We start from the raw sequence: 26,750 nt of genomic DNA, 5'->3' as shown, positions 1-26,750 counted from the left end.
AGTAATGAGAGACTTGATAATTCTGTTATGCACTCCTGTATCGCCGAGCGGGTCAGACGCTTAAAGCAGGCCGGAGCAACTCATTAATTCCCCGACTAGGAATCGCAGTACCGTACGGCGAAATGAGTGAGTTCCTGAAGGAAGGCGAATTCCTGTAGATGAGCAGCAGTTCCCTAGCTGATGACTAATTCCAGTAGGAGCCTGACGATGCCCTATGCTGATGATGATGGCCGCCCCTGAGCTGAGAAAAAGGTTGTGTAAAGAGTGATCCCCTAAGCTGTTATGTAAGTACTAGATAATAGCTTTAAGCTAGATTAGAAGAAAAGGACTCTTGGGAATGTTTTAATTAGTTTATAGATGATTTGATATTGTTTAGCATAAAGGGAATGAGAAAGTCCGTAAGAATAATTTAAACTCACCATAAAGATAAGTTTAATAAGCAAGGTAGATATAGATATATGTACTCGTGACTGGTATGTTTTATGTTGAGACTAAAGAGTGTTCTATGCACATGTAATTTTTGGAAGGGATAATTAAAAAAAGAATTTAGCGGGGACTTATAAACCTAGGAAAATACACATATAGGTGTTATGCTCACTGCTGTAATCCCAGTTGGGAAGTTTAATTGTTAGAAGGCAAGAGAATGTTGTGAGATGTAAACCTGAACCAGAAGGAGAAAAGGCAGAAGGACACGAAGAGACATGATATATGAGTTGTGATTGTCTTTACATCTTAAACACACATATAATGCTAGTAGTTAACATTATACCCAATTAATGATGTATGCTATATTCTTCTAATGTATATATTTGTACTGTGAATAAACAATATTCACATATATTAAATATATGTGAATATTGTAAACATATTCACATGTATATGTTTACCAAGTGTAGTATGAGTCATTCTGAATACTAATCCAGTCCAGAGGAGACATACACGAACTACTATTCCCCCCCCCCCAGAATCTGTAATCTGTGCTAATGAGGAAGGGAGTGAATTGGGGGAGATAATTGCGTAATACAAAGTTAATAGAGGTGGGTCTAAAGGCTAAAGTGATTTATTAATTGATTAATCACCAAAGAATATAATAAAGTATCTCACAAAAAATCAAAGTTATAACCCCCCCCACAACATAATAGCTGGTAATTATGTATACTTTCCGATTTATCATATTGCCCGTAACATATACATTATGAATTTCTGGTCAGTTCTGCAATTAGCAATCACATGGAAGCGGACAGCTTTGTCTGCTGTGCCGTAACACAAAGGGAACAGGGAATCCTGTATGCCAGAGATCGGAAGTATTGCATGGAACGCCTATATGCAATATTTTGCGAAAATATTCCCCAAACACTAAGGGGAAAGCCGAAAATTTTCGTGATCCATGCTTGCCACGGACGTGAGATTTTTAATCTCACATCCGTGGCAAGCATGAGATGGATCAACTTCGACGGAAGATCGGTAGTAGGAGTGACTGAGGATAGTCAAGATTTATGGTCAGACCAAATAAGAATCAATACATACCTGAAGTGGACATTTACTTTAACTCCTGAGTGCAATAAGAAAGCGATCACATGCATCGCTAATCATGTATCATATCCTCATCCCATGATGATCTCTACAACTACTATAGTAAAATTCAGACCAAGAGTCTCCTTGAGAGCAACCGACAAAGATGCACATGAATTTAATCGGTTTAAATTAAATTGTGAAGCTACAGCAAACCCGGACGTATTTATTTACAGATGGTACAAAGAGAGGAGAACAATTAACGAAGGAAGGAAATACCACCTTAGAAATCAAAAATGTTTTGTGTGAAGATCATAATAGCAACTATACATGCTTAGGGCATAACGAATTGAGTTCGGCACAGCCCTCTTTTGTAAGGAATGTTTCATACAGTCCTACATTGCAAACCACACTAACTGACCTCGCTACAATCAAAAGGAACCCTGTCTGACTTCAATGTGACGTGAAGGGAAATCCTTTACCAATAATAAAATGGTATTTTGAGGACTATCTTATCCAGAGTAGCATTTTTCCTACTCTTATCTGTCATGAATATGTCTCATAAAACATCGGGTCACTGCACATGTTCCCAGGCGAGATCCCAGGTTATCCAATCGTACAGAGCGAAACATTAATCTTCGTAAAGGGATCGCTGGAAGGAAGCTGCAGAGCCACTGACTCACCTAGGAGATTTCGTACAACTGAAGTGTGTTTAGACATATCCCACCTCTAGGAAATGTATCTTGGAGAGGCCCACTGAAGAACGGGCTACTGACCACTCACACTGAAATGTGGACTACAAAAGAAACATCTACATCTCTGGACATTGTTTCGATTCGAGATGATCAGTTTGGATCATATGAGTGCCTTGCATGGAACACATGGGGACAGACGAAATTACTACTCCAACTCCAAAGGAACTGGTCTAAGGAGATAACATACTTTCTTTTGGGAATGCCTACCATATTCGTGATCACAGTTCTACTGGGAACTCTACCATGCATGGTAGAGTATGACTTGACGGAACAATAGCACAACAGATTCACGTCAGCCTTACTCTACCTACCAGGTATACTATAGCGCAGTGTTTCTCAAAGGGTGTGCCGCGAAATCTTAAAAAAAAAAAAAACTAGCGTCGTTTTTATTTTAACATAATTGTCCGAATATACGTACAATACCATTAATAAGAATAAGGTACACGAAGGATCTTTTTATGACGAATTGAAATTGACATATCCGAATACAGGGGCGTCTGCATTCAGGCGCAAACACTGTTTAAATAAAGACCAATTATCTGTCGCCCGCAGAACACATGAATCGGACCGACGCGATACTGTATAAGTGTGCAGCGCCCCTGAATTACCCCAGAAAGTCAAAATACGGAATCCCGTCTCTAGTCTCTCAAGTTCTCTGGGAGTTTACGCGTAGGCATGCGGCGTATTACGTGTTTATATTGTCATATTAAACTGTGTTTGTGTTGTAAAGTAAATAATTTAGGGTTAGGCGATTTCTTAAGGTAATTTAAATGTATATAAAAATTAAATTCTACAAAACCGTTTTTTGTTCATTAGAAAAAACTGAAAATGGATATACGAAAATTTTTAAATAAAAACAAAACTATTGATGTCGGCTACAGTAGTTCTGCAGCAGATACAAATATATCCATTGAAAATAGTGATAATATGAACAATACCAGCGCCGATGAATCTCAGCCAAAAAGATCGAAAATTGGTACAAGAAAATATAATGAAGATTACTTAAATTTTTGGTTTTACGTGGACAGAGGACATAAATAAGCAAACAGTGCAATGGTTCCTAGCAAGCTAAAACGCCATATGGAAAAAGTTCATCAAAATTTGATCTAAAGACAAAAGGTATTTTGAACGATTAATGACATATAGTGCCAAACAAATACAAAAATTGGAAAACACAATTGCCTCCTATGAAGTAGCGCAACTTATTGCACAAAAAGGGAAACCTCATTCGATTGGGGAAACGTTGATCGGTCCTGCTTGTTGTATAATGGTGAAATGTATGCTCGGCAAAGATGCAGAAACTGAAATAAATAAAATTCCTCTTTCCAACGATATAATTCGAAGAATAATCGATATGTCGGAAAATATAGTAGAAAATGTTCAACAAAAACTTGGTCAAATTTTTGCTCTGCAAATAGATGAGTCAACAGATATCAGCGGGAAAGCACAATTAATGGGATTTGTTCGATTCATTAACGGAGATTTAATTATGAACCAATTTTTATTTTGTCAAGAATTGCCAGGAAGGGAAATATTTAATTGTGCAGATAACTTTTTCGAAAAGACAAAGTTATCTTGGAATTTTTGTACAGGCATTTGTACAGATGGTGCTGCATCAATGATCGGACCTGAAAAAGGTTTTTTGGCGTTTGCAAAACAAAAAAATTCAAATCTTATTTCTACACATTGCATTATTCATCGAGAAGCTTTAGTAGGCAAATCTCTCCCCACAGAATTAAGCATTGTACTAGATGACGTAATAAAAATTGTTATCTATATTAAAAGGCAGACCTTTAAAATCACGAATTTTCAAAGAATTATGCGACAGCATGGAATCTAACTACAATTGTTTATTACTACATAATGATATTCGTTGGCTTTCTAGAGGAAAAGTTTAGCCCGTGTATTTGAATTGCGAGCAGAACTTTGTACATTTTTTAAAAATGAAATAAAGAATCGTATGAAAATACAAAAATGTTATGACTGTTTTAACAATGAATTGTGGTGTGCAAAACTGGCTTACATAGAACATATATTTGCACATCTTAATATTTTAAATACCAGTTTACAAGGGCGAAACGAAAATATCTCAACATCAACAGATAAGTTAATTGCCTTTGATAAAAAATTATGCTTGTGGATGAATAAACTTGATGAAAATAATTTAGCTATGTTTCCTAAGATTCCTGAACAGATGAGAAATTTTCTTGCAGCAGTGGTGAAAAACCATTTGGATTTGCTTCAAAAGGCAATGAAAACATATTTTCCATCTATTAAATCGGAAAAATATGAATGGATTCGAAATCCTTTTATTAATGATACATCAAACTGGAATCTTTGTCTTGAAGAAGAGGAAGAACTGATTTCCCTTTCATCCGATCGAACATTAAAAATCAAACATTCGGAATTTCATTTGGATACTTTTTGGATTTTAGTCAGAGATGAATATCCAAAGTTATCTAAAAGAGCAATAAATATTTTACTCCAATTTTCTACGTCGTATTTATGTGAGTTAGGATTTTCAACTCTCACTAACATGAAAAATAAAAAAACGATCAAGATTGGCAAATGTCGAAGATGACCTGCGAGTTGCTCTGTCTGAAATAAGACCTGATATAGCAGAAATAACAAAACATCGTCAATCACATATTTCACATTGACTATACTTTTTTAAATAAAAATTCATTTGATCTAGTAGTAGTGGCATGTGATGCAAGAAAGCAAGTGTATGAGCTTATGCAGCATGGCGCCTCCGTAGCCAGGTGGGAAGGACACAGCAGTGCATAGTACACACACACACTTCTTGATTAGACCGGGGTTCGAGCCCCTCACTACCAAATACGGAGGATGCGGAAAGGTCAGGGAATGACCACCGCATATCATGGCCTTAGTTGCTAATGCTCCTAAAAACCAAATAACAAACAAACATTATGCAGCATCAGCCAAAAAAAAGTTCCTCCTTAAATTTATTCAACCTATCAACTTCCACAACGACAGATGGAAGTTTTTTCCAGCAATTAACCATCCGCTGGCTAAAGGCAAATTTCCGCACATCTATTCTACATCTGTCTTTTCTTAATTTGAATTTATGGCCCCTTAGGTTCGTAATCTGAACGTGGAAGGATCCCATCAGAATTCAGCGTGCTCAACCCATTCAAGGCCTTATACACCTCAGTCAGATCACCGCGCAGGTGCCTAGTCTCCAGCCACTGCAATTTGCAGAACTTAAGCCTCTCTTGGTAAGAGGATCCCTTCATTCCCCTCACCAATCTTGTTGCCCTTCTCTGTACACGCTCAAGCAAATCGACATCCTTCCTAAAATGAGCCCTCCAGACCTGTATGCTGTACTCAAGGCGTGGCCTGACCATTGCCTTATACAGAGGGACAATCACCTCCTTTTCCCTGATAGCAAAATTCCTATATATCATTGACAAAACCCCATGACCTACCCTGGCAGCCTGTCTGCATTGCTCAGAAAACTTCATATCTGACTGCACAATTACTCCCAGGTCTTTTGCATTTTCTACCACCTTAAGTGTAGTACCACACAGTTGGTACTTTTCTCTCGGGTTACTTTTACCCATATGCAGCACTTTGATTTGTCAAGGTTAAACTTCAGTTGCCACTTCTTAGCCCATCTGCCCAAATTATCTAGATCCTGTTGCAGTAGCACACTGTCATCTCTATCAAATATTTGAATAATTTAAAGCTTTGTTGAAGGCATAAATATTTTCTTTTTGTAATTATTTATTTAATTATTTTTATATTTTATTTTGGTTGTAAGAATTGTTTGCCTAACACCGATATAATAGAAGTATAAATAAAAAAATTGTTAATATTATTTTTCGTTCTATTTATTTAATTTAGAAATTTCTTCTTCTATGAGTACGTAGGTGTGCCGCGAAATTTTTCTTTGGAAAATGTGCCACGAGAGTAAAAAGATTGAGAAACACTGCATTATGATACACATCATAAAGAAATCTATGACAAATACGTTGATACGATATATTGAGCATTACAGCTCTGGTTCATACTATCAAGTTGAGAAACATCGTGAAAGTAAGTTGTTAGAATTGAAATCAATTCTTAAAAAACAGAAAAACTTATTTACCAAACCTTCTGAGGAAAATACAGCTGCTGTAAAAGCTCGTTACTTGTTTTCACCTTTAATTGCAAACAAATCAAAACCTTTTACAGGAGATTTTATTAGTGAGTGTTTAATTAAATAAATTAATTATATTTTCTATTTATATTCCGGACGACCACACGGTCAGAGGAGTTCATAAGCTAGACACAAAACCACCGAATTTAATATTCATGAACAGTGGCGGATCCAGAAAAAAATGACAGGGGGGGGGGGAACCATTTTGTGCCTTATTTGTGCACAAACAAAACAGATACGACTCCCAAACATAATGTGACTGGTGAACACATGCACACAGCTAAAATCTGAATTTCTTTGAAGTAAACATTAGGCACGACCAAACTGCGTGACGCCTCGAACTAGAAAGGCGATCACATCAGCATCAGAGTTGCCAACTGTAGTGAGTTGAAAATAGCTGAACCACAAAACAAAAATAGATAAAATCCTATGTTAACAATGGAATTTTTTTTTTTTTTTTTTTTTTTTTGTAGCTAATGGGAATTTAAACGATTGGTGAATATTCTCCGAAAAACGACAGAGGGGGCACGTGCCCCTACCCTGAATCCACCAGTGTTCATGCGGGCTTGAACTATGGTCACTCGAAGCATGTACTTATGCACCCTCGCCTATGACCACTCGGCTACGATTAGGAATCATTAAGCTTCGATCATCATGTAGCAGCAAAAAATTTCCATGATTTTGCTCATTGGGAAAAGAAGAATTTAATCGATTAAATTTTTGCCATTTCCGTTTGTCTTCTAAACCGGTCCGCTCCTGAATGGAGAGCGTCTCCCACAATCCTGATTGCCATACATCCATTTAACTTCCTACTGGAATTAGATAAGTCAAGACAAGAGATTGAAACAGCGTCAAAATCATTGGAAACACTGTTTCCTTTTATACTTCGGGAAGACCAGCAAGCAGAAAAAGTTCGCTACTTCATCGTTTTATATTAGCTGATGCATCGTATATGGTTTCGAATACGGAACCGTACCAGGGCGTACGCAAACCAGCAAGGTCACTAATACACATAGGCAGAGGTGCGCTGCTAATCAATTACAGTAAGTCTATATCAACAGGTTTGCTAAATCACACAATAAAAAATAAAATAACAGATTCGCTATAATAGATTTGGATTAACTACAAGGAAACTAAATTACAAACCTAGCTGAAAACAAAATACAGTACCTCAATATGCATTTACAACTTGATAAAAATTGATAAGTTAACATATAGTAAATTTATAAGATACTGTAATTGGAAGTGTAGCGGAAGCAAAACTATTTTGTTTTAAAATCAGCTAAATTATTATTTAAAAAAAGAAGTTCTTACCTACAGAAGCAAAACACAAAATGGAAATTATCCCACACCACAGCATATGTGAATTTCTATACATTTTTCAAATGTAAATTTGGAGGTTTCTGTAAACACTGTAATGAAGGAGGCTTGGGATGAATAGAGAGAAATTTCTCTCCTCCTAAACCTGTGCCAAGAGTAGTCCCGAAATATCATTTCCGAAATTAGACACACAGCGGGACAGAATGTTGCTAAGGTTACCCCACTCTAGGGATTGTCACAAACTGCGCATGGTACTTTTTCTTCTTCTTTTTTTTTTAATACGTGACCAAAAAAAAAAAAAAAAAAAAAAAAAAGTTGGAATCTTTCCTGTGAAAACAGAAAATGGTAATTAACTTTGAAAAGTCAGACCAGCATGGACGATCTCCACCCCTCCAAACACCGAATAACATGAAACAAGTAGTATGTTTTATAATTTAAAATACATATTAAGCTATAGTGTGATGATTAATCGTGTTGTACTTAACGGCTGGTTAAAAATTCGAGATAAATTCAAACCAAATTCGCACTTAACTTTCAGTTAAAGTCAAACATACATCTGGTGAGTATGGGCTTGGCACACCCAGGGTCCTATTGTCATTCTTCTCTTTCTTGGTGATTTCCTTTTACTTCTGACACTCTCTTTCTTTCTTTCACTCTTTCTCTCTCTCTCTCTCTCTCTCTGAGGGTAACTCAGAATTTTTTTTTTTTTTGGCTGGTTCAGCATAAGCCTCAGGCTTCCTTGCACCATATGGCTAATAATAATAATAACATCATCGTTATATTGCCCCCACCACATTGTTTTTCTAGATCAGTGTAAATCCCAAAGTGAGTCACTTAGAATACGATCAACGTATATGTAAAATACCAAATTTGCATTAAAAATTAACTTCATCTTTGATTGTTAGTAAAAACGTGTGCTTTGGGCCAAATTCAAAAAGGATGTGATGAACAAACATTGAGGTGAACGCTCTCATTTGATTATACTACCTGTTACTGCGCAGGTATATAATCAGGAATTTATGGGGTGGGAGCTGATAAGGTGACAACAATGAAATTTCCCAGGGTTAGATTTATTCTTATAACTGTTAAATTCTACCTCCCCCCCCCTCCCCCACTGCACACAACTACGCCAACGAGCTATTCTTCGCTCAGGCTGGTTTCTTGCTATTTTGCCAGACTTGTTGACCTGTTTTTAGAATAAAGTGAAGTGTTAATATAGGGCTATTTGTATTACTTCATATTAAAGCCTTGTCTAGTACCTGCGTAATGAGGATAATTTCCTTTTGATTTGCTTTCTAGAATGATAATACACTTATTAATAATCTGTGCTCAAATTATTACAGAATCAGTTTTTATCTGTCATGTGGGATACCTTACAATTAAAATAGAGTTTACAGAGTAATGTATAACAATTATAGAATTGTTTTAAAACAGGAATACGTACTGAAAGTCTACAGCGGTCTGTGACCTCGCCTGTCTACTTCTCAGGATTCTGGACACTCAAGTAACCCTGTAGTTAGCAACAATGGCCCATTTACAATTTTTGTAAATTGGACCATCTAAAACTTAGCAGTGTTCATTAAAAAACTGCAGGGTCGGGGCGTTACAGATCATTAAGATAACTGTAAAACGGCTGTATAGTATAACTAGAATAAAAATTGATTCAGGGTGTAAGCCGTGCTTCAACCTTCTTTTGGGAAATGCCACCCTAGAAAAAAAAAGGCGTGTTTTTTTTTTAACTGTGTGTTCGTGGGTGATTGTGTAAAAAAAAAATTTAAACAGCTTGAAATTCCATGGATAAATCTGTGGAATTTCCTTATGAAAAAAAAAAAAAAAAAAAAGGAAACGGATTCGTTAGTCTTAGGAGGGGATGTTTCCCCGGTTTTTCATCCCGCAAATAAACAAACCAATCTCAGAATATACAGACACTGGCATAGCTATTTATTATTTTTTTATTTTTACTTTTCTTTTATTTTTGGTTTTAAAAAAATGGCAAAGGCTAATATGCGAAGACAAGTACTCTTACCAAGAAAGAATTCTGTTCTACATATTGGAGCGTCAGGAAACTAGGTATCTAGAATGAAATCAAATCTGATTTAAGTGTTTAAGACTTTGTTTAATGGATTTTAAGTTAAATGCTGACGGCGTCTCCATCCTCTTGCTCACACGAGGGGCTTAAATGTAAATTGCGGTAGGTAGGATAGCTGCAGGAGAGATGTGTGGAATTTGCTCTCAGCCAGCAGGTAGTTGACCGTTGAAACGAACTTCCATCTGATGTAAGAACTAAACAAATTATTTGAGGGGTTGGGCAGGTGATGTGGGTTTATTATTATTATTTTATTATATATATATATATATTTTTTTTTTTTTTTTTTTTGCTGATGCTGTATAAGCTGATTTTCTTCAGTACCGGCGTCATTTGTCACTACTAATATTAACAGTAGGTCGAGACCAACAGCTATGAATATTAGAGAATTTCATTCCACAAATATTGCACTGTACTTCGATGTTAGGGCATCTGCAGCCGCGTGGTCAGGAGCGGGATGCAGTAGCAAATTCCATGGATAAACTGTGGAATTTCCTTATGAAAAAAAAGAAAAAAAAAAGGAAACGGATTCATTAGCCTTAGGAGGAGGATGTTCCCCCGGTTTTTTCATCCCGCAAATAAACAAACCAAGCGTGGCAGATTATGCTCCATTTCCCTCAACATGAATCGTTGAGGAGGCTTCCATCTTGCAGTGGATTGATAATGGCTGCAGTTCTTACTTCGATGTTTATCTTTGTCTTATTTTCTTAAGAATCAGGCCAACAACCTCAGGGCCGCTGCGACCCTATGTGCTGCCAGTAAGCGAAATCAAATTTGCCGCCCGAAAATATTTGGATTAAAAAATAAAAAAAAGGCGTAATTATTAATTTATTGAAAAAAGAAATGAATTACAACATATCTCATATGTAATATAATGAAACAACAAACAAAATCATTAAATTCTATTCGTTAATCGTACTAATAAAATAAAAGGAAAATTATAATGCTAAAAAATTATACAAATTTGTTTCCTTGCTTTAAGATGTGCGAATTTATTAATTAATTCATTTATGTGTATTTGTTCCAAAAGATCATTTTCTATTGAAATTATTGCCAAATTAGAGATTCGTTGTGCAGACATCGTCGATCGTAAATAATTTTTGATTAATTTTAATTTTGAAAAACTCCATTCACTTGAGGCAACTGAAACTGGTAAAGTTAGAAAAATTCTTAATGCAACTGCTATATTTGGAAAAGTATCTGTAAAATCGTTTTTTAAAAATATATTGCAAAACTTCAAATGGAGTAATATTGTCTTTAATATAAATTTGTTGAAGTACTAAGTTCTTCAGACAACGCTAAACGATCAATATCGGACTCATTATATCAATGTCACTTAACTTAATATGTAAACCTTTGCAATGATTAAATAAATCGTCATCTGACCATTTTTTTAATTCAGAAACATTTTAAATATTTCTACATGTTCTTTCATATTTATAAACCTTTCAGTTAATGAGAAAATTGTTGTCCATAATTTGAAAGAAAAAAGTAATTTTGAAATTTTGTTGCAGATCCTGAATAGCTTCATCTCTACTTCGATTATGAAATCGAAAGCCGTTTTTTTTTTCACTCTTTTCCTTACTTCTGGAAACGAAGCTTCAATGCCAATGATAGTAGACATATTAACCGAATCGAGAATTTTTTGGACTGCTTCCTCTGTTCTATTTTCTTTAAAATATTCCGTGATATTTTGTATACATTTGGTGAGTATGGGCTTGGCATGAATGATGATATCCTGAGCTGGATATCATCATTCTTCTCTTTCTTGGTGATTCCTATATCTCTCTTTCTCTCAGGGTAATCGGAATTTTTTTGCCTGGTGTAGCATAAGCCTCAGGCTTCCTTGCACTATATGGCTAAACCGGGCTAGCCGCGTGGGTCAAGTGCCTGCCTAGCAACCCAAAGGTCGCGGGTTCGTTCGAATCCCGCCTCGGGCTTGGATCAGAGTGGAAAATGCAAAAACCTTGGGAGGTGCAATATGGCTACAGAAGCCGATGCGCCAATTAACAAAAAATAATAATAAATATGGCTAATAATAATAATAAGAGCTTCATGTGTATTAGAATCTCTCTTTTTTTTTTTTTTTTTTGGAGTATTTTACTTATCGGATTAATTTTATTTAAAATACCATGCCAAATTATAATTGAACAAAGAAACTTATAAGATGTTAATTTTAAGTCTATTGATTTAGCATGATTCCTTGTATCCATATCTTTATTATTCTTCAGTGATTATAGTAAAATAAAAGCAAAATATTTAGCTTCACTAGTCATTCCTAGTATTTTATCTTCAATATTTTGTGAAATTATTTCAATAATTTCATTTTGTATTTGATCACCAAAATAATGCACGATATTTTTCCATTCAGCTTTCTGAATACGGCGAATATGTTCTGCCATAACTGAATCAAATTTAGCAATTATTTCAGAAAGTTACCACTGTCATTTTCATATAAATCTTTTGAAGATCAAATGAACGCCATACTAAAATAGCATCATATATCTTATTCTGGCTGAACTACAGAACATGGTGTCTCCGTTGTGTGTATGTGTGTGTGTGGTCGAAGAACAGTGATTGTTCGGTCGAGTTCTGTGATTGGATGATTACTGGGAATGCTTAATTTACCTCATTTTGTGTTTCTGATTGTTTGATTGGATTCAAATTCGCTTCTGATTTTAGCGCGAAATGCGAAATTATCGTGCTGTTGTTTTGTTGTCGTCGTGCTGCCCCACTACTTCGGTTATTGCGTGTTATTCCTTTTGAAAAATGATGGATGTAAGGGTGTAATTGAATGGTGTATTAGTGTGAATCTGATAGCTTCGGAATACAAGTGTTTTCAGTGGTGGATGTTTATGAAGTGTACCAGCCGGCATGCGAGGGCTGATGAGGTGAGGTTTTTTTTTTTTTTTTTTGTTTGTTTGTTTTCAAGTAGTTTCTTAACGATTTGATGTTTTTTTTTTGCAGTAATTGTATGGGTTGTTAGTATCAGGTTCTCTTTACATTAGCAGAGTGTGGGGGCAACAGCCCCCAAAACGAACAAAAAAAAAAAAAGATAAATAAATAAATAAAAGAAAAGGAGCATTTCTGTCGACGTGCATGAGCAATTCTGGTTATTAATGCACATGAATTGTCTAGTACTGTACGGGCGAGAAGAATCAGTGGTTGTATGTGGTTTTAGTTTTTGTCAGCTGTTTTTAAAAAAAATGTGGTTTCCCGTTTCTCTTTCTTCATTTCTTCCAATTCTTGCTTATTAGCACAAATTAAGAGCCAAACCAATTGCCTCAATACCAAAGGTTCAAACAATGCGGTCCCAGTTAAGTCTCTCTTATCCGTTCGTTATATGGAAATTTTCTTCGTTCTACGGAAACTATTTTAAATATAATTACCAAGGGGAATTTAAAAAATATCGTCAAATAGAAAATTTCACTATAGAGAAGTTCGTTAAACAGAGGTCCGACTTGTATAAGTCAAAATAAAATTTGGCGCCCTCCTGAACTGCCGCCCGTCAGCGACGCTTACCTCGCCTACCCACTTGCGGCGGCCCTGAACAGCCTACAGAAAAATCCCAACAAGCAGTTAAATGAATACAGTATATATGCTCAAAATATCATAAACAATAAATCATGCATAACAAAATTATGGTGGTGCCATTTGAAGTGTTTTGTGCTGCTCTCGGAAGAAACAAGGGCTGTAATATTTCATTATTCAAATTAATGCTTTGTATCAACAGAAAATGAAAGGGGAGAAAATACTCACCATTGTGTAGTGATTATCCAATTGGCATCTTTCAAAAAATTCACGTAGTTTCTATTTCATACAAAGGTAAACTGTTGTTTTTTTCTTATTAGAAAAATACAAACGATTCCTAGAAACAATTACTTCAGCTTCAAGTACGTACAAGTAGACTAGAAGATACTGAACACACAATCGCACCTTTCTTTTCCCGTTTAAAAATGTCCACTATTCAAATCTTGCTATCATCCCATGCTAACTTTGAGTGTTTATTAGCACTTCGTACTATGCACAAAGAAAGCTATTAATCCCGATTTTGAATTACTATTTTAAAAGAAAGTACATATTGCATACGTAAAGTTCATTTAACAGAAAAATAAAATATTATAAATGAAACCCTCACACCTTTGAAAATTATATTTTTTATCAAACTTTTGAAGGTCATCTAGTGAACAACATTGAGAGCCGAAATTCTCATACACTTTAAAAATATTTTTAAAAAGTTTCAAATTTAACTTGAGCCATTTCAGCTTAAATTCAGCTGAATGGCTATAAACCACGCTAACTGACAGGGTTGCCACTTCATGGATAGTTAGTTAAATTCCTGTAAATTATTTTTATCACTTCTGTGAAAAATGAAAAACTTGTTTTATTTATTGATTAGAAAATATACACTAAATATTTAAGTTTAATATTATGCTAATGTACTGTTAAAAATACTAATGAGAAAGTTTTAAAAGTCCAAATCAGAGTATATTTTGAATTATGAATTACTATTTTGAATTACTATTTTAAAAGAAAGTACATATTGCATACGTAAAGTTCATTTAAGTTCACGGTCGTTCACGATTAAAGTTCACGGTCGTTTTCAAAGCCGCTAAGTGGATTTTTCTTATTTATTGATTTGAAATTATTGTTTTTCTAAAACTTTTGATTTAAATTTAGTAGTATAACATTATTTTGTGATTTTCTGATTAATTTGGTGTATTTATTCTTTACTCGGCCTTGTAATTGCATAAAAGTATCGGTAAAGGTTTCCACGTGTTTCAACTCCGCTAACCGTTCGTAATTTTCCCGCCTTTGTGATACGATATACCGTACTAGATAGCGTTAGTTGAACTTCGTTAGCAGTTAAATTGTACGTTTAAATAAATACATATAACGACTTAGATTACAAACGTAATATAATTAATTATATTTAACATAATTAATTATACATATAACCACTTAGGTTACGTAACATAAATAATTAGTAAAAACAAATAATTAATACATAACTTGATACGAAAGTTATATAAAGGGATTTCGCAGATAACACTCGTTACTGAAACGTAAATATTTCGTAGATAACACTCGTTACTGAAACATAAATATAGCGTTATAACTGTGTTTGGATACAAGTTTAGGATTTAATTTTGTACAGAAATTGAAATTTTATTGAAAGTAAATCTAAATCATGACTCAAACCAGAGCAGCAAAGCAAAGGGCTCAAGCTAATGGGAATGCTGTGGCCCAGGGGAGAACTGAGGGGGGCAGTTGTCCTCTGAATCACAGCCTTGTAAGATGCACTATTTGCTTGATGTTTGCGGAGCAGTCAAGTATGGGACATGATACTGCCATGGGGGATGTCTTTGTGTGTGTGCGATGCAAGGAGTGTAAGGAGATAAGGCGACAACTCAGCATTGTTATGGGCCTATATGAGAGCTTGAAGGATAGGGTGGATGCCCTCGAAGGATTACAAGTGAGGGGCCCATCAAGCTCTCAGCTGCCCACACCAATGCCAGAGCTTGCACTTGGTCATCGCGGAACACAGCGGCAACCCCCAAGGCAGAATGCGCTGGTCCCAAAGGAACTAGTAGTTGTTGGTGACTCTATTGTCAGGGAAACGGGAAACATGCTTTGTAAAAAGGATAGGTGGAATAGGACCAGGGTATGTCTGCCAGGGGCAAAAGTTGATGACGTTGTAGAGCGGATATCATCCTTTAAGGGCACAAAAGGTGATATAGTTGTACACGTTGGCACTAATGACATTAAGAGTAGGAGACCGGCGGAATTACTTGACAAGTACAGGTCACTGATGAAAAAAAGCCGTGAATTAGGGTTGAAATTGAAAGTGTCTGCAATTCTGCCCAGACACGATAGGAGGGAGTATATGATGAGAGCCCTGTCAATCAATTCGGCCCTGGAAAGATTGTGCAGGGCTCAAGGGGTAGAATTTTTTTCAGCCTGGTCTGTACTTGTTAACAGGAGAGACTGCTTCTACAGGGATGGGATACACTTAAATAGAAAGGGTGCAAGAATGTTTGCTGATGCTATCGAGGCAATGTTAGGTGGGTCGGAAAACTGCTAGATTGGGGGGATACAAGGACTAATAGATTAACAGTAGCCACTGGCAGAGGTGAAAGTGATTCTTGCACTGCTTCTATTGGAATGAGCCGCAGCCTGGAAAATAAGATGCAGGATATTTCAGAGACTGCTGGGAATCATTGGGGTACAAGTAAACACATGGGTTGTGTTAGGGTAGCTAAGAAAAAGAACAGGTGCATGTATACTTGTGTGTACACCAATGCTAGGAGTTTAGTAAATAAATTTGATGAATTTGAGGTGTTGCTCAAAACATCAAAGGCAGATATTGTGGGGATTTCAGAGACGTGGTGTCACACAGATATAAGAAATGCAGAACTGGAATTTGGGGAGTACAATGTCTACAGAAAGGATAGACAGGATAGGAAGGGAGGAGGGGTTATGCTATTAGTTAAAAAACACATAAAATCCAAGGAAGTGAAGCCAGTCGACATCGCTGGACAGTGCAGTGTCGAGTCAGTTTGGTGTGACATAAGCATTGGGAGATCAAAATTGAGAGTAGGAGTGTGCTATAGGCCTAATGACTCTGATGAGTATAATAAGAAACTGTTCGGAGAAATAGAGTGGGCCAGTAAATCAGAGAGTCTTATAATGGGGGATTTTAATTTCCCAGATATTGACTGGAATTTGGGGGCTGGTCACTCACACAGTAGCAAGGCTTTTGTGGATTTATTGGATGATTGTTTTCTACATCAGCATGTTCGGGAGGCAACTAGAGGGAGTAATACTCTTGATTTGATTATCAGTAGTGATTCTTCATGCATTAAGAATCTGCAGATAAATGAACCACTTGGTGGCAGTGATCACAGTGTGCTGAAGTGGGAGTTACTCAAAGAGGTAACTACCATTAGGGGTAAAGGGAAGGGGTATTGCTTTCGTAAAGGCGACTACAATGGACTGAGACAGTATTTAAATTCTATACAGTGGGATCAACTGATGATATTGCCAACAGCAAATTCAAAATGGGAAGCATTCAAAGAACTTATCGTGGAAGCTACTAGGCTTTACATACCAACTAAGAAATATTGTTCAAGGTTTAGGCCTAAATGGTTGTCAGATGAACTAATGAGGCATATGGCAGAGAAGAAAAATGCATGGGATACATACAAATTAACACGTGACACGGACGCCTATGATTGATACAAGTTGATCTGTAACCAAGTTACAAAGGAGGTTAGGCAGGCGAAGGCAGATTACGAGAGATCCTTGGCAAGGGATGCGAAGAAAAACAGCAAAGAGTTCTTTACTTATGTAAACTCTAGAAGGAAGGGGATGAATCAGATTGGTCCACTTGAGATCGATGGGTCAACTGTTGATGACCCTGCTCGGGTAGCTAACAAACTAAATGAATATTTTGCATCGACATTCACACATGAGGAGTTATTCAGCGAGGGGAATGCCAGAGGTGTATTCAACTCTAGCAGTAAGCTAGAGAATCTTGTAATAACTGAGAGCAAAGTGGAGGAGAAATTGTTGAAGATAAACACAAGAAAGGCACCTGGGGTGGATGGGATCTATCCAGTTATATTAAAGGAGGCAGCAAAGGAGGTAAGCAAACCCTTAGCCATAATTATGAGAGCTTCCTTGGACTCAGGGGAGGTACCCATTGACTGGAGATGTGCAAATGTGACCCCAATTCACAAAGGGGGATCAAAGGCTGACACAAGTAATTATAGACCTGTGAGTTTAACTTCTGTTCCCGGAAAATTAATGGAGGCACTGGTGAAAGAAGCACTGCAGGATCATCTAGACAAGACTTCAGTTATAGCTAGGACACAGCATGGTTTTGTTAAGGGGAAGTCTTGCCTGACCAATTTGATTGGATACTATGATGCAGTCACAAAAGAACTGGATGCAGGGAATAACTTTGATATTATATACTTGGATCTTAGAAAGGCTTTTGATACTGTTGCACATGGAAGACTGCTGCACAAATTGGAGCAGTGTGGCATTGGAGGCAAGTTGCTGCTATGGATAAAGGGGTGGTTGAGGGGGAGAAGACAGAGAGTGGTAATCAATGGACACTGCTCATCGTGGACTAATGTTATTAGTGGAGTCCCTCAGGGTTCAGTATTGGGGCCTTTATTGTTTTCTGTATTTATAAATGATATTGATGATGGTATATCAGGCTTAATGTCCAAGTTTGCAGACGATACGAAGGTTGGCAGGGTTGTCAAGGACACTACTGACACTATGCTGCTGCAACAGGATTTGGAAAGGTTGAGCAGATGGGCTTCGAGGTGGCAAATGAAGTTTAACATTGACAAATGTAAAGTACTACATATGGGAAACAGCAACCCCAGAGCAACGTATCAACTCTGTGGTACTACACTGACAGTGGTAGAGAATGAAAGGGACCTGGGGGTGGTGGTGCAGGCAGATATGAAGTTCTCTGAGCAGTGCAGACGAGCTGCAAGAGTAGCTCATGGTGTATTGTCAATGATATATAGGAATTTTTCTAGCAGGGATAAGGAGGTGATTATTCCCTTGTATAAGGCAATGGTCAGGCCACACCTAGAGTACTGTATACAGGCCTGGAGGCCTCATTTCAGGAAGGATGTAGAGCTGCTGGAACGAGTACAGAGAAGGGCAACTAGATTGGTGAATGGGACAAAGGGGTTCTCTTACGAAGAAAGGCTTAAGTTTTGCAAATTACAGTGTCTGGAAACTAGGCACCAGCGGGGTGATCTGATAGAGGTGTACAAAGCCTTGAATGGTTTGAGCATGCTCAATGCTGATGGGATTCTTCCTCTAGCTCAGAAAAATCACCTGAGAGGGCATAAATTCAAATTGAGGAAAGACAGATGTAGGATAGATGTGCGGAAATTTGCCTTTAGCCAGCGGGTGGTTGGTGGGTGGAACAGACTTCCATCCCTTGTCGTGGAAGTTGATAGCCTAAATAAGTTTAAGGCTCAGCTGGACAGGTATTTCGAACGAACAGAGGGGTGAAGTGGAAGTGGTTATTTCTATTTATTTATGTTACTTTTTTTTTTTTTTTTTTTTTTTGGCTGATGCTGCATAAGCTTGCTTTCTTGCATCAAATGCCTCTACTAATGCTAATGCTAATGCTAATATATAAAAAATGTCCTCTAAGTTATTTTTCAAGTAACCAAAGCGTATTTATTAAAATTGAATTTGTACTTTGATTTTACTTAAGCAATTTCAAAAGTCTAGTTTTGATAGAAAAAAAGATGGCTTGGAAATCTTAAATGAGCTTCACTTAATTAGGTTCAATTTTTGAAACAAGGTTCATTAAATCCGACACTGATACTTCAGTTTCATGCTGGCTGGTTACGTAGTTGTATTAGTAATAGCAAATTATGCAAGAAAGCAAGCTTATATAGCATCAGCCAAAAAAAAAAAAGTTCACCCATCCGTACCCTTCAAGAATTTGTCTAGTTCTCCCTTGAATTTATTCAACCTATCCACTGTTCCAACAATCAACCATCCGCTGGCTGAAGTCAAGCTTCTGCACACATATCCTGCAACCATCCTTCCTCAACTTGAATTTATGCCCCTTCGTATGTAGTCTCAGCAAGTGGAAGAATGCCATTAACGTTCAGCATATTCAAGGCTTTAAACACCTTAATTAAAAATTTGTTTTACCCTGTCTATGCGAAACATTTTTAAACTGAGGATTTATAATTGCTTAACATTCTGTTCATTAAACTCATCACCAAGTTGGAAGAATGAGCTCCTTTGGAGTTTCAACACACCTTAAAAGGTTACAATTACAATAAGATACGGCAACAATCCATTAAGTAATTCTGAACTGTTCACAACCATCAGAACTTAACGCTTAATGTGATCTACGTATCTAATTATGGATATCGACGAATACAATTGCAATATACCACTTCCATTATATCAAAATGATTCTACTAAAAAGGTTTTAGCGCTGAAAGCCTCTGACTATGGAAAATTCACTAATCGAATAAGTTAGGGCAAAGAATTTTAGGGCAAAAAGGTTTTAGCGCTGAAAGCCTCTGACTATGGAAAATTCACTAATCGAATAAGTTAGGGCAAAGAATCATCACAGTTCGCAGCAAACCACCGAAGTAGGTGAAATGGCATCATTTTTGTTATGTCTCATATTGTGGGTGCCTTCACGAGTTGCCCCAACATTGAACCACCTCGAACAAGCAAAGCTCCGACAATGGATTCTCGAATAGGCAACGCTTCGCCAATAGATTCTCGGAGAATACCATCACCCCACAACCCCTGGGTGGTGGTATCCACCGAGAATAAGCAACATTTGTCTTCTCCATTGGCGAACCGTTGCTCATTGGAGGCAGGGCAACTCGTGAAGACATTCACAATGTGAGATACATGTATATCAAAAATGATGCCATTTCACCCCCCTACGAACCAAAATGATGATAGGCACTAACTTGTTCGATTACCAAATGTTTATATTATTAAATATATGAATTAACTTTCTGGGTGACCCTAATGTAGTAGTTTGGATTATATGAAGTTTGTAACTAAGCTTTAATGTTGTTCTTCTTTTCTTCTATGTATGAGGTTTATTAACTTTAGCTATAGTGGGTTTTTTTTTTAATTTAAAATAAATGTAAATCAGTGGTATAATCCATATCAGTACAGAATTCACTTTGAAAATGGCCAACGTAAACAAATACAGTAATCACATGACTTGCCGTTTTCTTTTTATGGCACTGCAAGACATCTGCGCTGTATGTGTACATTAGATTTCAATGTACCGCTATTTCGACAGTCTACAATAGTAACAATAGACTCCTGATTCACTGAACAACAAATTTTGGGCCGTATCTTGTTACGGGCATGAAAGTAAGTTTGCTTACTTTGGTTTTTGGTGCACTAAACACTGAAATAATGCTTAAAATGGCAGATTGGCTCTTGTTTTCAAAAAAAGCAGTTTTTTATATTTATATAAGGTATTTTTTTATTTATATGGCAGTAAGGTGTAGCTATGAATATACCTGTATCAAACGCGAGACCTTTTCGCATTCACTTGTATTCAGCTACAGGAACACCCCTTTTCACCATCCAATAATCGGTTAACGTGGCGGCACTCAATTTGCTTTTGTACCTTTGTTCCATCGCTGCGATGTCTTGATGGAAGCGCTCACTATGTTTGTCACTGATGGCACCACAGTTTGGCGGGAAGAAATCCGGGTGTGAGTGCAAGAAATGCATCTTCAATGACATGTTGCATCCCACTTTCTCGTAAGAAGTAATGAGAACTCCCACAAGCTGTAGCTGTTGGCTTTAACATTTACTAGAAAAACAGTTCGAAAGGCTTCCCACGCAGATTTCTCGCTATCACTAAGGGTACATTCGAACTGTTCGTCTTTGAAAAGTTGACTTATTTGTGGACCAATGAAAATGCCTGCCTTAATCTTCTCTGTACTGTCTTGGGAATTTCTCTTGCAAGTATATGAATGCAGGACAGGTGACTTCCAATGCCTTCACGAAATTTTTCACAAGTTCCAGTTTGATATGGAGTGGTGGAAGCAAAACTTTATTTGGATCTACCAGATGTTCAAATGCTACATGCTTCATTCCAGGTGTTAATGATTTTCATTGAGGCCAACTCTACTTCTCGTAGTGCCTATCCTTGGTACAACTGTCCCACTTGCAGAGAAAGCAACAAAATTTAGTGTAATCCTAATAAAATAAAATATCAATTACCTTTAAATCACTACATATCTGCCACTCATAATTCTGATAGTGTACACCTAAGAGGATGTTCTCCATGTTTGTGTATACTGCATTTCTCTTTCGTGGACAGCATACGCAAGAAGTATTGAAGGTAGCATATTTTCATTGTGTAAATGAAAATATGCCTTAAGGCTAACCTTAGAAGTGTCTATAAATAGTCGCCATTCTTCAGGAACATGCCTCATTGCTGCCATCAGAGCTTCAACATCCTTACAAACAGTGAGTTCATCTTCTATTTCTTAGAATTTATTAGTCTTTATATCATGTATGAAATGTCACTTTCACAGAATGATCTAGAAGATTCGTTGTTGTCGCCTCAAGGCCAAAAGCTGTCTTATTCTTCGGCAGTTCAAGATCCCTGACAAGGTCATTAAGATCACTTTTTGTGATCTTATGTGGTTCAGAAGGATAAAGGTTTGGATAAAATGGTGGATCCCTCGACGTAGACAGCTGCTGTACTTCTTTGTGTATATCAAGTTGATGTTTGTCAGTGTCTTTAATCAGAGTGTACAGAAAAATGGTCAGGCGGTTCGGGAATAGATAGTACTTCACTGTGGGGCATGGGATGAATTGAAAATGGTATATTTGGGTATATCACTATCCTATCCACTTTTTCTTCGTTGCAAGGCACCAAACAGAAGTAACAGTCTGTGACATTATTAATTCACTTCCTTCATATCATGGGCACTGCGAAAGGCATGACGTCCCTTTTGATTCACCCACACATTGACTTTTGATGAATAGGTAGTGCAGGATGTGTGTGGAGCCCAGTTCTTGTCCTGGTTGCCTACTTTACACCTAAAGTGTAAAGTAGACTTTTTTATGGCTCGAGTTAAGGGAGGCTTTCTTGATGCTAACCTGACTTCTCCACGTGCGTAACAGAAGTCATCCAGACTATTCACATAATTATATATTAATCTTACACAACACAAATACTGAGCAAAAAATAGGAATCTCACAGAGAACAACTGTTAACTGAGAACAAATCACTCAGTAAATAGCCATATTCAAGGATTACTGCAAGAGTTGAAGACACATTTGAGGCAACAACTTATCACGTGATGCTGTGAATCAACAGCTGCTGATCACGTGATTAGAACATGGTGGTACTTAACACTCTGGTGTTGTCATGCATTTTTCCGAAAGCCATAGTTAATAGAGTAATTCACTAATATGAGACCCCCACCCAACTGTAATTCAAAAACAAGAGCCAATCGGCAAATTTTAATGCACTTTTTGTGTTTGGCAACATAAAATTAGTCAAGATTTGGTTATTTTCATTTTTGTAACATTTTATGTGTCAAACAGTGTTATCAAGGACAAAAATGCATGTGGACACACGTCAGTTGCACCACGATGTCCCTGCCACTCACTTCAATAACATGGTTCCTTTACGGTTGTTATGACAGTCCACCTTCCTGAATAGACTTTCCATCGATGAACAATAAACTACAGAGGGTCAAATGGTTGCAGAACAGCAACCATTTAAGCTAGTTGAATTGTTAGTTTGGCCCTCACCAGACATCCCAGTTCATCCCATGGGGATCAAAATTGTGTCTCTGCAGGTCCACAAATATAAAAGTTGAAGAGCAGTGGCAGTATGGGCATGGAGTTCATTATTGAAACAACAAACATGATTCTGTACCAAACAACTGCCCCATTGTAGGGTGCATGGAATTGGCCAAAATGCTAAGTAGACCTCAGGGTTTGTGATTCCCTGCACAACCACCTAAGCCATACTACAGGAAAAGGACTCAACACCATAATCCCACCTCCTCCAAACTTCTTGTTGGCCAAGAATTCTTTATTCTCCAAGCATTCTTTATGCCCACACCCATCCACTTGATTGAAATAAGGTGTAGCAAGATTTGTCACCCCCACAGAACTAATTTATACCGATCTGTGGATCAATTGCAGCATTCATTTCACCATGAAAGGCAAGATCACTGATAGTGATTGGTAAATTGGCTAACTTGCTGCCTTCCTCTCCCATGAAGAATGCGGCTGTAGATCCCACTATCTAGTGCATTTGTACAGACCTCAAATATTTGATTGTTATTGCAAAAAATGATTCTAGAACCATCAGCGACTAAGGCCATATTGCTCCGTATATACTGTCTGTAAATTGCGTGTTCTTTGGTCAATTTTCTGTTTGCTGGAAGAAAAACCTGAGTTTCCGAGAGAAAAAACCATGCTACCCATGCCTTAGACCGACTTACTCAACCACATTGGAAAAAGTACCCATAAAAATTCTTCATATCATCAATGGGACTCAAACTCCAGTTTTTTTCACCTGGTGTGGGGAGGACAGTAATTCTACCACCTGTGCTACCCATGAAGGCATCCTGTTGATGCCTTATACTCCTGGTTGACGTTTGCAGGGATGCCAGATTTTTTCAGATATGGAGTGAGTTTCCATGGTTTTTCTGTATTGCTATATGACAGTGGTATGTCAAGTTTCCTGTTCATGTTAACATCATGGACATTAAATTTTGGATTATCAGCAATCATGTTTCTGGCTTGTCAATTCAAGCAGTTTCTGGTTGAATTGACAAGCCAGAAACGTGACATTTGACAATAGCACCCTTCTCAAAATCAGTCAACTGGGCTCCATGTACCATGATGAAAACAACTAATTTGTGTGGCTCAGATGCCTTAGTTACACACTGGTCTTAGTCGCTTGTTTATCTAGGAAAGTCCAAGGGACAATGTAAACAGGAGTGTTCAAATACTTTTCTGGAAAGTAGTGTATATGCAACAATCTTTGCAAATATAAGTAAATGTAAATTGAAGAAGTCACAACATCCTGTTGTATCAAATGATTTATATGTGCAGGAAGGCACTAAATCTATATGACCCAACAAATGATCAAATCAGTTGATCGGCAACGGGCAGTATCTCATGGACTCCAAATGTGTGAGCATCAGTGTGCATATTGCAGACAATACAGAAGAAAGAGGTGGCTGTCACTTGTCAAGGTTCAGAGATTAGTGACATTCATGTCTTCAGCAAATATAAAAATGTCTCTCAAATATCCACAGGCATATACAGCTAGGGCCAAAAATTAAAGGCAACAGAGCATCTGGAGGCAGATTATGAAATGCAATCATCACCACTTCTCAAAATCAGTCAGCTCAGCTTCTTTTTGAAAAAACCCAAACACAAAAGGTATTACAACCTATAGTACTTAGTACCATGCATGAGTTAAAGGTTTAGAAGAAGAAAGAAGATATTGTTGACATTAGACTTGACATTAGCATTAGCATTAGTAGAGGCATTTGATGCAAGAAAGCAAGCTTATGCAGCATCAGCCAAAAAAAAAAAAAAAAAAAAAAAAACCACTTCCACTTCACCCCACTTTCGTTTAAAATACCTGGCCAGCTGAGCCTTAAATTTATTTAGGCTATCAACCTCCACTACAAGGGATGGAAGTCTGTTCCACCAACCAACCACCCGCTGGCTAAAGGCAAATTTCCGCACGTCTATCCTTGTAGAACTTGAACTTGACATTTAGTTTGTGACTACTAAATACGATAAATATTTGTATTGATGATTAATTGCAAACTCCTGACTTGGTTGTCATGTCAGAGTATAAACAGAAAATTTAATTGTAAGTTTCAGAAAATATGTGTGAAGGGTGGTCATTCCAAAAACAAAGGTTGAAGGAATAAATGAGGAAGAAGAAAAGTTTGTTCTGTGAATTTGAAGTAGAGCAGTAAATGGATGTTGATTGGTTGTGGCACGTGTTTGGACTACTTTGGAAAAAAGAGAGAGGGGGAATTATAGAAATTAATTCAGAAAAACAGTTCCCATGGAAGTATCTATAGAAAAGGCATACAGCAGAAACAGAACGTCTGTGAGACAAAGGGGGGGAAAGAGTCTTTTGTAAGAGATGGATCAGTAATTAACCAAATTGCTTTCTTTTGAATGTAGTTTAGAAGTTTGAGAGAGGTTTTGGGTGTGCCACCCCAAATGTAGAAGGTAATATTGCACAGTTTGGCATATTTGAGATTTGTACAAAGTGAGCATTTGCTCAGAAGAAAAATAATGCTGAGAGCAAAGGAGAAAACCCAATTTTCTGAATGCAGAGGAAGCAATATTTGTAACGTGTTTATGTCAAGAGAGATTATAAGTCAGGGTAATGGCTAACAGAGATAAGTGATCTTCTCTAGAAATCAGAGTGTCACTGAAGATCAGTGGAGGAGCAGAAGAATCCTTTTTGTAAGATATTAGCATTAGAAAAGGCATATGATGCAAGAAAGCAAGTTTATGCAGCATCAGCAAAAAGGAAAAAAAAAAACCTTCCAATTTCACCCATCCATTCACTTCAAATGTTTGTCTAATTCTGCCTTGAATTTATTTAAGCTATCAACTTCCACAACAAGAAATGGAAGTCTGTGCCAGCAATCAACTACCCACTGGCTAAAGGAAAATTTCTGCACATGTATTCCACAACTATCTTTCCTCAATTTGAATTTATGCCCCCTCAGGTGATTAATCTGGGCAAGAGGAAGAATCCCATCAGCATTGAGAGCTAGCTCAAACTATTTAAGGCCTTATATACCTCAATCAGATTAAATCGCAGGTGCCTAGTCTCTAGATGCTGGGCAAGAGGAAGAACTTAAGCCTTTCTTCCTAAAAGCAACCCTTTTTCCCCCCCTCATCAATCTTGTTATCCTTTTCTGTACTAGTTCCAGCAGCTCTACATCCTTCCTAAAATGAGGCCTACAGACAGACCTGTATACAGTACTCAAGGTGTGGCCTGACCATTGCCTTACATACTGGTGTGCAAAATTTAAGGACCAGTCAGGTTTTCACCTGTAGCTTCTCATAGGAGTGTCTTGGATATGAGAAAAGCATACCAAAGGAATCTCATAAGGTATAGAAATGATGAATGAAACAACACCGACACAACAACAGAAACAAAATGGTACAGAGGGACTTGATTCAAAAATGGCAACGTAGCACTGGTTGCCATGATACAGATGCATCACTGCCAAAGATGGGACAAAGGGAAGAGGTGGTCCTCAGTAGGAGATATGGCCACTCCGAATGTCGATGCAGACTTTGCACCACCTGTCATACTTAGAACAATGTTGTTGATAAGTTCTTG

General features: G+C 37.3%; 1 protein-coding gene across 1 annotated transcript in view; it reads right to left on the bottom strand.

Annotated features, from left to right (window-relative positions):
• LOC150081490 (uncharacterized) overlaps positions 1 to 7,892 on the bottom strand; it is a 42,396-nt gene extending 34,504 nt beyond the window's left edge. Inside the window, exon 1 of the mRNA XM_090379325.1 lies at positions 7,744 to 7,892. Within this exon, the coding sequence (XP_090235451.1) occupies positions 7,744 to 7,807 (64 nt within the window). The 5' untranslated portion in view covers positions 7,808 to 7,892. The remainder of the gene's footprint in view (positions 1 to 7,743) is intronic.
• Positions 7,893 to 26,750: the final 18,858 nt, after the last annotated feature.

This window comes from Mastigoproctus giganteus, chromosome 8 (assembly GCF_048544385.1).
Source record: "Mastigoproctus giganteus isolate SK-2022 chromosome 8, ASM4854438v1, whole genome shotgun sequence".
In the NCBI taxonomy this organism is placed as follows: Eukaryota; Metazoa; Arthropoda; class Arachnida; order Uropygi; family Thelyphonidae; genus Mastigoproctus; species Mastigoproctus giganteus.
The sequence above is the reverse complement of the archived record's forward strand: the minus strand, read 5'-3'. Positions and strand labels throughout refer to the sequence as shown.